The following is a 12403-nucleotide window of genomic DNA, read 5'->3' on the forward strand; positions in this document are numbered from 1 at the left end:
CATTATTCACGGTTGTGTAATAAATTATTTTAAAAATATTTTTTAATATCTATGTATTTAATAATAATAATAATTAAAAATGGCTAGACAATTTAATAACGTAATAAAATATCATCAATGTATTTAATGGAAAAAAAATACTCAAAAATCTCATATACTTGATACATTTGAAGTAAATTCCTATAAACTAAGAGTGTGATACAATAAGTACCTTAATAATAAGAAAAAATGTAATATAAATTGTTTACTCCGAAATTAATTCTCTATATAATTAATAAATTTGTAGATTATAATTGTTAAGTTTCATTAGTTTAATAATATTTTAAACATAAATATCATAAGGATTAGCTTATAAAACATGGTCATTTGGTCTTGAAGCAATACGTACACAGTATTGATGTAAAAATAAACCTACGTATATTTATATGTATATTCGAAATCTTTTGATAGTAAATAAATATATACTTTAAATTTCGTATAAATACCCAAGCGTGTATTCAACTCAAAATCTCCCTACCATCATGCAGTTTTCAAATCTAAATAGTCCATTAAATCTCATTTTGCTCATTTTTATTAGAAAAGTAAGAAGGTAAAAATTATACTCATGTGCCTATGATTTCAAAAGAAAAATTCAAATCTATCAAATAACTATTCATGTGTATACGTTTGGTTGGTGATTACGGTTATATTAAAGAAAAAGTATGAATATTCAAGAAAAAATGTTTCCATACGTTGAAATAATAGAACAACCAGCAGAGTACTTGCATCGACTTAAGTACTACTATGATGAATTTGGTGTAAAATTTATTTCTGAAGAAAATAGTTTACAAGAAAATATATCCCAATATGAGAGTGAGTAAAAATAAATCAGAGAAAAAAACGGTTGATTCTTTTAAAAGTCATTTAACTGAGTGATTTCATTCTTATATTTTTTTTTCATCTTAATATCAGTCTTGTGAATAATATTTCAACATAGTACCGAGATTGTTTGTCAAAAATTTTACAGTTAAAAATAGCTAACTATTAGACCTGACTCTCTTTGAACCTTACCCTCTCTTCATAATCTCAGTACCTTTTCCCACCCTGTGAGCATTAGAGTACCGGCATGTACCGTTGTATTGGTGTGGTATATGCATGACCTGAAGAGAAATTTGCTCCCCACCGCTATCAAAGGACCAAACGTTGAAAATCATTGGGGTACCTTTGCAAATGTTTGTCTACCTAATCCAGTAACGGAATAAGAGTCTTAACGACAGGATCAACTTGGTACAAGTGACAGTTATATTCTTACATTTATGTGATTTCTTTTCAAATAAGTGGATAATTGTGTTGACTTGTTGATTAGAAGTCTAATTCGGATTATTTAATCATGGATCATCAACAACAAAATAATATGCCGTACGTTGAAATTTTAGAGCAACCGGCTAATAAAGGTATTCGATTTAGATATGAATGCGAAGGACGTTCTACAGGATGTATTCCTGGAGAAAATAGTGAACCTGAGAAGAAAACATTTCCAAGTATCAGAGTAAGTACTTCTTTTTCGATCGTGTTTTTATTTAATTAAATGAAATGTGAAATTAATTTTATACATTTATTTCATTTAGATTGTAGGATATGAAGGACGTGCCGTGATCGTTATTTCATGTGTAACAAAAGATGAACCATACATGCCTCATCCTCACAGCATTGTTTCTAAAGAAATGTGCAGTCAAGGGGTTTGCACGGTAGAACGTTATACCGATCAGGAGCCAATAGTCTTTCCAACTTTAGGAATTCAATGTGTGAAGAAAAAGGACATTGCAGAAGCTCTACAGCAACGGAAAAAAGCACGCGTTGATCCTTTTAAAAGTACTATTTTTAAAACGTTTTTTATTCATTAAAATACTTGAAGTCATTAAAAATCTAATTTTCATTATTTTATTTTTCAGCTGGTTTTGATATTAATCCTATAACACTTGATTTGAGCGCTGTTCGATTATGTTTTCAAGTCTTTCTCCAAGGGCGAAATGGAAAATTTCAGATCCCATTGAAACCAGTTGTTTCAAATCCAGTTTATGATAAAAGTAAGTTTGCATTGAATATTTAAAATAAATTATTGCAATTTTGAAAAAATAAATAGACTGATATTGAACGAATTTTTTTAATTATTTTTAGAAACTTTGAATGAATTGGTGATTTGCAAACTTAGTCACAGCAGTGCTCCAACAGATGGAGGGATGGAAATGATACTTCTATGTGAAAAAGTTGTCAAGGATAACATTCAAATAGTATTTTTCGAAATGAAGAATGATAAAATGGTTTGGCGAGACTTTGGAGTATTTACTCCAAGCGACGTTCACAAGCAGGTAAAATAAAAATTTAGAATATTATTTTTAAGAATTTTTAAATACAAATTATCACCTGTACTAGTAAAAATTTTCTGAAATTGTCAATGAATCATTTCTAAATATTAACAAAAAATTTAAACGTAATAAAATGTAATAGCTAAATTTATTTATGTCAAACAATTATAATTTATCATTTTATAATGTTAATAACCCATCATAATTTTTATTGGTTGTAGACAGCGATTGCTTTTAGAACTCCTCGGTACCCAATTGTAGATGTGCCTAATCCTGTACAGGTATATATCCAACTGAGGAGACCTTTGGACGGTACCACAAGTGAACCTATGCCCTTCACACTCATACCACTTGATACAGGTATGCTTAACTTGACAAACGTCTTCGTAAGCCATGAGAATATATTCTGACCGTGAATTTCTGAAAATTTTAAACAATGAATGTAAACCCATAAAATCTTTTGTTTAGTTATGTGAATATTTTTGGTGTGGTTGTAGTTGGCAAGGAGATAGCAAATTCACTGAAACGCAAACGACAAAAGTACAATACATCGGAAGTAATGGACTCACAGATTTACAATCAGCCTGGCTGTAAGTCCATGTGTCCCAATCAAGGAGCAAATGCGGTTGCTACGACCAATGTAACTCACTTACACCAGACTTCACCAAATGAACCTTACAGAATAAAATTGCTCAAACAACTGCAAGCTGAAGCAGATAGTAAGTTTTTTCTAATAGTTTTGATATTATTTTTTTATATAATACTAATTAAAAAATTAAATGACTGCATTTATTTTATTATAACAAATTATTTTTATTATTTTTTTATAATGTAGGTAGAAGAGATATTGAAATGATAGACAGACGATTAAATCAACAAAGTGTTGTGAATAATAATAGAGCAGATGCACCGGAATTCACTCTTCGAAATGTTGTTCCTTCTATTTTTCCTGCTCGTTTTACGTACAATGCAAAGTAAGTTTTTAAATTTTATTTATAATTAATAATTAAATTTGTAGTATATTTTACCATTTATTGCATTTGATCATTTTTACAGTAATAAATGGCATAATGCAAATAATCAGGCATCACAATACCAGAGTAGAGATACATCAAATCAATATCAGAATAGAGAGGAATCGCATCAATACCAAAATAGAGATATATCGAATCAGTATCAAAATGGAGATGCATCAAATCAATATCAGAATAAGGATATGTTCGCTCAATACCAGAATAGAAATGCACAGCAACCAGTTGTTCAACCTAATCCTCAATGTATTCCAACCAACCCTGGACGATCAATGCCACCACCACCATCAGCATCATCATCATCACTTGGTATTTCGTTACTTCCTATTCAAAGACAAATTGAGCAATCAAATAATCAGAATCAAGGGCCAACACTTTATAGGATACAAAAACCCATGGCTGATAATAACATATTAGGTATGGAAGATCATTTTCATTCTAATCTTTATCTTTTTTTATAATTTTATTTATTTGCTCATAATTCGTAACTAAAATGGTATCTTAAATTTTCAGATAATATTCCATCACCGATGGATTTCAATAGCAATAGCCTTAACTTTGACGTAAATCCATTAGATGTTTTAAAGGAATTGAATTCTGAAGATTTGGCTGGTTTATCTGAAACTTTCTCGGCAAGTTTTTCACTTGCAGATCCACTTGAGGTATGTATAGAACGAAACTATATCGATTGTGATGTTCAATAGAATGAAAATTATTTATTAGTTTATTTATTGAATTTTTTTTTATTATTGCAGTTTGAAAGGATTAAGAATCTGTGATCGAGAAACGGAAAATTTGATAAATATTGTTCTAAATGAAAGTTATAGTTCTAGAAACTAGACTCCAATCATTGATTAAATAATATTGTCAATGATAATTTGATTAGATCAAATTTTAATCTCATGGATAACTATAATTTGTGACAAATATTATCTTGATTACTCATTCTCTTGTTGAAATTAATTAGAAAACCAACTATTAAGAGATGATGAAATACTATTTTTGATAAAAATTTATCATACTTGTATATAAGAAAATTAACAACTATAGCAAATAAATTCTAATTATTAAACAATGTCTGTAATTAAAATGTATTTTTGTAAATTATTAATTGATTTTTTATTGTTAAATAACTTTATTACACACTATTAATTAAAGGACACAAAGTGTCTTAATACTCTTATTATTAATTACTAAATCACGTTTGATAAACTCTGTGAAAAACCATGTAATTTTAGCTTATTGAATTGTGTAAATAAAATTAGGACATTGTAATTTTTAATACTTCTAGAATAAATATCTATTTCATTCTACATTACCCTGTTCTTCAATTAGAGTATACATAAAATTCAGGTTTTGAAAACAATTTTTCTGATTAGCTTAAATAATTGAAATGTTATGTGTATTTAATCATATGATTAGAATGAAATAAATGCATCAATTTTGTTTTTCAAAATGTATTTACTCAAAAATACAATTAATGTTGCAAATCTGATGGAATGAGCAGAAATGTAATCTGTGGTATATGGACTCTTGTAATATATATTATTTGTCGAGCGAGATGAGGCGATAAAATCCTGTACAAAATTATTTGAACAAGATTCATGAACACACAAACCAAAAAAATCTTAGCTTAGGTTTTCTTTTTAATTCTCGACTTCAGTTTTTAGGTACTTTATGAAAAATGAGTTCGTTTTATTTAACTTAACATAAGAAAAAATTAATTGTTTTGAATAATTAACGAAATTATGTGTAATAAGATTCATTGATATTTAATTGAAGAAATAAGCTTTTGCACTGTACATCTGTTTTTTGAAATAGCTCGATTAATTTCAAAAAAGTGATAGAAGGCAATTTTTTTTCAATTTCTCCAAATAAATTTGTAGAACCTATGTTTACAAATAAACATTTATGTAAGTAATATTACAGATGCAATTTATTCATCTTATCCAGGCACCTGTATTATGTTTAAGGCGATATTTCACCACTAAACATTATCAGGACATTTTATAGTCAAGCAGACACGTGGACAAAACACCAGCAGCAATTAATTTAATAACCATATCAGTAACAATGGAAATAAAAATTATAATGATGGTATAATTTATACAGGTAGAAATCGGCTGCCGAAATTTAATACAAAAAATCCACGGTCTTTATTTCTATTATTAATGAGGTATCTGATTTTAACCTCCCGTTCATTTTTTCATAAAATCACTATCAACTTTTTATAGATACCAGAGAGAATTATTCAACGAGTATCGAGGGTGTCAATATCAATTCAATTTTTAGAAAAATTTTCAAGATTCTCAATTAACAAAAATGACTATTTAATCCCATATCTAATTTTTTTTATCTCTTAAACCCATGACTACTTGTGGCAATGAGCCACGTATTTCTTCCCATTACTTTAATCTATCAGCATCTTATTTAACTACCCTCCTTCGAAAATATTTGTACATTAAAACGTGGAACACCGTTTCGTATTCAAATTGGCGTTTTTTTCTTCACGCAGCTATATGGTACAAGATTATTAGAACCAATGTCTTCTTGTTTGAACTAGTCTATTAAACTCTGACTCATATAGAATAAGAAGACATTACCAGCCACTAAAACCGTTACGCATATTCGATATATTAGAGTGGAGGCATTTATTTAACGTTTCAGTAAATAGTGGCTGCATTATCTTAACTTGTACAAAATCCATCCAACTGTTATGGGACTATAGAACGATTAGATGATAATTTTTTTTCTTTCACAAGTGAATCACGAATAGAAGATAAATACTGTTACACATTTTGCACCAGTCAACGAATATTTGCATCAAAAGTTCATAATAACGAACTTGGAAGTGTCTTACCCACATATAATTGTTATTTAAATCAGTTATTTTCTTATTAGTACAATTAAGTTTAAGTAATCCAATTAAAAACTTATGAATTGGGAGAAAACTTGTAAAATTCTTTCATGATCGCGCGTCGTATATATATTTTTTTGTATTTTTTTTTCCATCCAATTTTTTATACAGTTTCATTCGTCCAGCATTGCAATTATTATACATAAATGATCATTTATTGTAAATCTTACAGTGAGTTGACAATAAAGGAGAAATAAGGAAAAAATAAATTGCATTTCCGAGTAAAAAAAATTTCTTGGTTGAAAATTAATCTAAATATTTCAATATAATTCACGGAAGAGTAGAGTTTAAATGCCGTAATACACTCCAACTCCTTAACCAGGTCTGATTAATAAGAATCTTTTTCATGTTACATAATATCGTTAATAATAAAATGTTTCTTAGTTGATAACTTTATACATACTATGTATAATTATTATGCAATGTGAGCCACACATATTTCATTCATTCTCTGGCGCGAACAACATTGCAATAATCGTAACGGGTGTTGGTATAATAACGCAAGGCATGAAACAAAGAAAAAAATTAGTCACAAAATTGTCCACTATACATCGAACAATTAAGTAATATTGTTTCAACTTCATGATTTATGATTATTTCGTTTACGTATTGCGCATCGCGCCCTATCATCTTTATTTTCATATAAAGAAAAAAAAGGTTCATCAGACTCACATCCTTGCTACACTATTACACATCATCGGTCTGAAATTAAAACTCATTCACGCGCACTATGTAAGACATTCGTCGACCTACAAACGTAATTTGATTTTAAATGTAAAAAAATCATCACCCACAAATGTTCATTTTACACTATTTAAATACAATAGAGCTTTTTTCATTTCTTAAATAAGTTTTCGTTATAAAACTGTCCCCGCGAAGAAAGCCAGATGGTGACAAATACCAGTTGATAGGTTGCTCAGAACAAACGATACATTCGCTGTGATTATCATCAATATGTGTATAATAATTCATTAATTTTTTATTAAAACTCCAATATTATAGGAGTTATTTATTTGTATTTTTTGAGCGAATTTATTGTTTCTCCGTCCCAACCGCTTTCAGAATAGTATTTGGTTGATGGTTAGAAGAACCAGAGTTGCAAAGAGCCAAGATCGTCCTGTTGCGTTTGCCACTGACGAATATCAGCCCAACACAACTCTGGCGGAGTTGTATCAATTTATTTTATTTTTTTTTTCCTTTAGTTGAAGATCAGGAGGATCCGACAAATGGACTGGGCATGATAGGCGTCAACTTTGCTATCAACCGCTCAATATGAGAGTAAATGTTTGCTGAGATGATTGCCGGTGATCGAGGATGGCGCTATCTGTCTACCTCCTTCTTACTTACATAGCAATTTGTTCATTTTTTTTTCATTATGCGTCATCATCTTCATTCTCATCGTCAACATCATCTTCTTCATCCTCATCATCTAAGTAGAAAAATTTATATCAATGAATATCGTTTCTTCTAATATGTTTTATATTGTAATTATCAAGTCTTACTCACCTTCATGTTCGTCACCGTCCTCTTCTCCTTCAACATCGTCTTCACCTTCATCTTCATCTACATCGTCATCACCCTGAAGGTCTTCATCATCTTCTTCCTCACCCTCACCATCAAATTCATCTCCTTCATCATTTCCGTCACCATTTTCTTCTTTTTTTTGTTTTTTAACTTCGTCAGCTTTTTCCTATAATATACATAGAAAGTATTAATATAGCTTATGATTTTATTTCTATTATAAATTATAAGTAAAAAACTACACAATAAAAACATAATGAGTCAGCAATAAAATCAATTTAACCATTATTTTGAGGGAAACCGTTTATTTTAGTAAACTTAAAAATTAATTGTTGAAAAAGGGGAGAAAATGAACTCGACTGACCAGCTGAAAGACCAAAAAGGAAAACGATTGGCAGATGTTTCAATGCTGACGAAGTAGGAATGTTCGAATACCATACAACAATTATGTTAGGGGAAGTTGGGCTTATGGAAAGTACAATTAATTTTACTAAAATAATATATATACATACAAAATAGATTGCAAGTAAAAATTAATGAATAACATATAATTTGAATGATTTGTGTTCAGTAAAGTCCATTGACACCGAGGATTCGATCTATAATTAAATGGAGTAGTTATAAGCTTCAAGGACAAGATCAAGGATCATGTTAATCGAATAGATGATTATCTTTTTAACCAAGGATAACATTAAAAATAATAATAAAATAAACAATGAGCCAACATTAATTTTTTGTAGCTGACAGTAGCGTCATATATTAAAAGTGGCAAAAACTCGAACAACACATGATTACGTATCAACCACTAATCACAAGGTCTTCTAAGATAACCTAACGTTTTTAATCTTATAGATTAATGTGAATATTTACAAGTTTTGTAACAAACCTTAGGTATGAAAAATAGCAAGTCTATTATTATAAAATGATTATTAATTTCATACTGTAAACATTAATTGATCATGTGTTGATTAATTGCAACATCATTTTCAAAACTTAGTGAATCAACTTGGCTACTGCATAGAAAAGTTAGAAGCATTAGAGTTACTTGAAACGTGTATGAAAAACAAATAGTTCAATAGTAACACATGATTACATTAACAAACCTTGGAATGGAAAAGAATATAGAGAAGAGAAAGCATTAATAGAATCATCGTAACTGGGTAGAATTTTCCGTCAACCAGAAAATCGAATATGGCGAGTGATATTGCTAATTCTAAAATTAAATTTAGCCTGACCTGTCCTATCTTCCCGCTTTTCATTTGAATGTGACTTATTGTTAATAAGAATATATCTAATGTCTCATTTATGAAATGAAACAATACATATGAATAACATAACTTATCCTGAAAAACCGATTACTCCAATACCAATAAAATAAGATGTTATGTAACAATTTATAGAAATCTCGTATGCTTGATACATTCCCAACTTATCTTAACATCATGATTTTTCTTAACATCATAATTATTGTATTTTATTTATAATTACGAATATTAATTCTTAATTAGAAAAAATAATTAATAAACATAGAGCTTAACACTTGTTTGACAGTAGATGATATTTTTTTAGACCAGTAATTTTTAAGTGAATTACTCGAAATTATTGGTCAAAGATAAGGTGTTAGTTACATTTAATTTTTCACTATAAAAAATTCTATATGATATTATTAAGCTAATATTGAAGTTATTTACTTTCAAATCAGTTTGATGAAATACATAATTCAAAAATAAGACAATAACAAAATATATTGATAAAAAACTCTAAGTAATATAATTACTATTTAATTTGTTTTAATGTGTTATAATTAATTAGATAAATATTAATTATTTTAGAAATATTTTCTTTTCAGGTATTAATGCTCTGATTAATTTGATAATACTTAAAAAAAATTAACATTAAAAATAATGATAACCATCATAATTAATGATAATTATCCTAATTAGTTAGTTATCAATAAGATTTAATAAATCAACAAAATAAAATAACAAAAAGTGTTCGAAAGTACCATCAATTTAGCTTCAGGCAATTGAGGTCATAAACAATTCTAAAAGAATAATCTTGATCGAACTAGAACGTGTTCGCGCGTTATTTTTCCCCATTCCTATAACCCTCAACATCATCCCTTTTACGTGGCATCGATCGCATAAAATACGATTGAGAAACTTGACGATGAAAGAGTAAGGAAGGAGTGAGAAAGATGTATGTCCCCGTATGCTTTAGCTTGGAAAAGACGCCTTTTGCTTGTCGGATCGTGCGCGCGCGTGGTTGACGAACAGGAGAAGCCGCGTTCGTTCCACGTGAAGTATCGCGAATCTCTTCTCGAGAAAAGAGATAGCGCGTGACCGACAAAGATATAAAACACCGACGCTTCTTTTGTGATTTTTTTTTTTTTAGTTTTGGTTAAAACCATAGCGACGATTAAATAACTCTAGCTTTGATTTAATAGCTTGATGTAGCTAATTAATATTGATAAAAATTTGTTTTATTTATTTTTTATATGAAATCACGAGAAATAACATGAAAAAGCGACGCGATGTTTTCTCGAAAGTTCGTAAAGACTGGGAGAGAGGGAGAGCAAGTGAGAAGCAAATGGCAGGCAAGCAAGTAAGCAGGCTGGCAGACAAGGAAGCCAACGCGCGCGAAGCGCCGACATCATAATACATGGCGTTGTCGTTTCCTGTAGGCTAGAGATTTTTCCATGAAAACACTGCTTCTGTTTATTTACTATCATAAGCAAACTTTGACCTGAAGCTCAATAAAATACATATACTCCAATACACTACATTCAATGTGACATAATTAACCTGATTTTTATTTATTTATCGATCAATTGTAGAGCAAGGCGCGAAAAGGACAGACGGACGCCTAGTCGTTTTCGGAGTCGGCCATAATGGACAGGTTCGTTTTCATGTTTAGAGTAACGAAAAAAACGCGCGGGAGACATTAGGAAACATAGAAAAATAATGACAGCAACTGAATTAAAATGGCGGACAAATGATGTTTATTAACAAGGTCGTGAGATGTAGATTGTTTGTAGGTAGGAATATCACAATATTTTATTTGATAATAATAATAATCAAAGCCTAGCTATTTTTATGAGTGTAAAGCACATGGTTGATTAAAAAATTTTTGTCGTACGTTCAAAGAATGCAGGAAGTTAGTTTATCTATAAAAAAAAAGTAGTTTGGAGTTTTTGCAATAATCTTTCTGGATTTTTCGCGTAACGAGTAGAGGATTGGTAATTATAGACGGCATTGTGACGATGAACAACAGGGGTGATCAACCGAAGCCACGCGATTTCATGGCGTCACTAGTACTTATGTATTTGTTAGTGAGTAAGGGAGTTGCAGATGATATGAGATTGGAAAAAAATAAATACGAAGAAAGATGAAGAGAAATGCGAGCACCAGGTCAATGTGCGATGAGGTAAGAGAAAATGGAGCCTAATAGAAGATGCCGGCCGGCATCTACTCCCACATGTCTGTTGCCCGCGTAACTCCATTGCTGAAACTCACCGCACCATGCGCCCTCATAGTACTCTCTACCCCAGAACGCCGACATAATAAACCGTCAAGACACCAAACCATTTGATGAATGGAATAACCTCACGTCAAAAAAGTTCATGAACAGTATCACTGGATGTTTGGTAAGAATGATGGAAAATTGTAACATGCAGGTTGTAAATTATATGTAAAATGTAAAAAAAATATGGAAAACTTACCTCGCCCGCCCTCTTGATTCCTTTGAGTTCACACTTCGCGTCCCCGGACGCCTTGTCGTTTTCTGTTGCCTTTTCGACGGCTACCTCGTTATTTTCCTTGGTACTCATTATTGATTAGGTATGTGCGTGAAGATACGTATTTTTAAGTATGCAAATGTCGCGAACGTGTAATATAGGCGCGTAAAAAGAGAACCACGACCAGACTGAAAGATGCGTGCGTCCTCACGCGGCGTTGGTTTCCGGCGAAATACCCGAGAGAGCAGCGTCGTCAGGCGAACACTCGAGAGTGGGGAAAAGAGGGGAAGCAAAGAAAGTGGGGGAACAAGAGTGTGACAAAGACTGTATTAGGGGAGAATAAGATAAAAGACAGAGATAGAGGAGGGGAAATAAGCCCAAACTAAAGCGATTTTCTTTGTCGTCTATACATGAAATTATTCGTCAAATAAGATATGTTGTGAATAATTAATATAAAATTGATTGTATTTTGTCGATATTATGATTTTAATTGCCGCAAATACACTATTAAACTCTCTACACCAATTCTCGATACTCCTACTCTCGTAGCTTGTAACTCAGCTTTGTTCAAAAACGAAGATGGCGCGCGTTTGAAACTCGATAAATCGCTGATTGGCTAAACGTCAATCATTTTTTTCGTCTAGTATTCAGAAAAAAATTTTAAACTTAGATTAGTTATTATCTGCAAATTATTTTTAATTACTATTTGATAGTGTGGAAGTAGGTTTTTAGTATAAATGAAGTTTAATTCATTATTAGATGAGGGGTTCGAGAGTTCGTGATGTGAACTAGGAGTCTGGGTTTGAGATTAAATTACACGATTCAAATTCTTGTGCTTCGGCGCTAATTGTAT

The 12403-nt window shown here is 30.7% G+C and overlaps 2 protein-coding genes across 3 annotated transcripts; one reads left to right on the plus strand and one right to left on the minus strand.

The window, feature by feature from the left end:
• Nucleotides 1-538: 538 nt before the first annotated feature.
• Nucleotides 539-4446, plus strand: LOC118074027 (putative transcription factor p65 homolog). 2 transcript variants are annotated; one of them, XM_035094901.1, is made up of 11 exons: nucleotides 539-852; nucleotides 1416-1528; nucleotides 1608-1851; nucleotides 1932-2066; nucleotides 2158-2348; nucleotides 2567-2705; nucleotides 2843-3064; nucleotides 3181-3319; nucleotides 3402-3793; nucleotides 3890-4038; nucleotides 4132-4446. In XM_035094901.1, exons 1-11 carry the CDS (start codon nucleotides 702-704, stop codon nucleotides 4153-4155), a joined length of 1899 nt encoding a protein of 632 aa, XP_034950792.1. In that variant the 5' UTR covers nucleotides 539-701; the 3' UTR covers nucleotides 4156-4446. The 2 variants fall into 2 exon arrangements, with proteins under 2 accessions (XP_034950792.1, XP_034950793.1); XM_035094902.1 differs by lacking the exon at nucleotides 539-852 and having other exon boundaries at nucleotides 959-1528.
• Nucleotides 4447-4817: 371 nt separating this feature from the next.
• On the minus strand, nucleotides 4818-12101 carry LOC118074028 (acidic leucine-rich nuclear phosphoprotein 32 family member B-like). Its single transcript, XM_035094903.1, has 3 exons — nucleotides 11536-12101; nucleotides 7800-7983; nucleotides 4818-7722 (listed from the first exon to the last, which is right to left on the minus strand). Exons 1-3 carry the CDS (start codon nucleotides 11641-11643, stop codon nucleotides 7667-7669), a joined length of 348 nt encoding a protein of 115 aa, XP_034950794.1. The 5' UTR covers nucleotides 11644-12101; the 3' UTR covers nucleotides 4818-7666.
• Between the last annotated feature and the right edge of the window lie 302 nt (nucleotides 12102-12403).

Source organism: Chelonus insularis, unplaced genomic scaffold (genome assembly GCF_013357705.1).
Source record: "Chelonus insularis isolate UGA/USDA-ARS -01 unplaced genomic scaffold, ASM1335770v1 scaffold_714_pilon, whole genome shotgun sequence".
In the NCBI taxonomy this organism is placed as follows: domain Eukaryota; kingdom Metazoa; phylum Arthropoda; class Insecta; order Hymenoptera; family Braconidae; genus Chelonus; species Chelonus insularis.

What these genes read in the sequence shown, in the direction of transcription:
- LOC118074028 (XM_035094903.1), bottom strand. Translation starts at nt 11,643, where the DNA reads ATGAGTACCAAGGAAAATAACGAGGTAGCCGTCGAAAAGGCAACAGAA. An exon ending in GAATCAAGAGGGCGGGCGAG is followed by an intron (nt 7,984 to 11,535) that starts GTAAGTTTTCCA and finishes TGTATATTATAG; the next exon opens with GAAAAAGCTGACGAAGTTAA. An exon ending in GGACGGTGACGAACATGAAG is followed by an intron (nt 7,723 to 7,799) that starts GTGAGTAAGACT and finishes TTTTCTACTTAG; the next exon opens with ATGATGAGGATGAAGAAGAT.
- LOC118074027 (XM_035094901.1), top strand. Translation starts at nt 702, where the DNA reads ATGAATATTCAAGAAAAAATGTTTCCATACGTTGAAATAATAGAACAA. An exon ending in AAATCCAGTTTATGATAAAA is followed by an intron (nt 2,067 to 2,157) that starts GTAAGTTTGCAT and finishes AATTATTTTTAG; the next exon opens with AAACTTTGAATGAATTGGTG. An exon ending in CACTTGCAGATCCACTTGAG is followed by an intron (nt 4,039 to 4,131) that starts GTATGTATAGAA and finishes TTATTATTGCAG; the next exon opens with TTTGAAAGGATTAAGAATCT.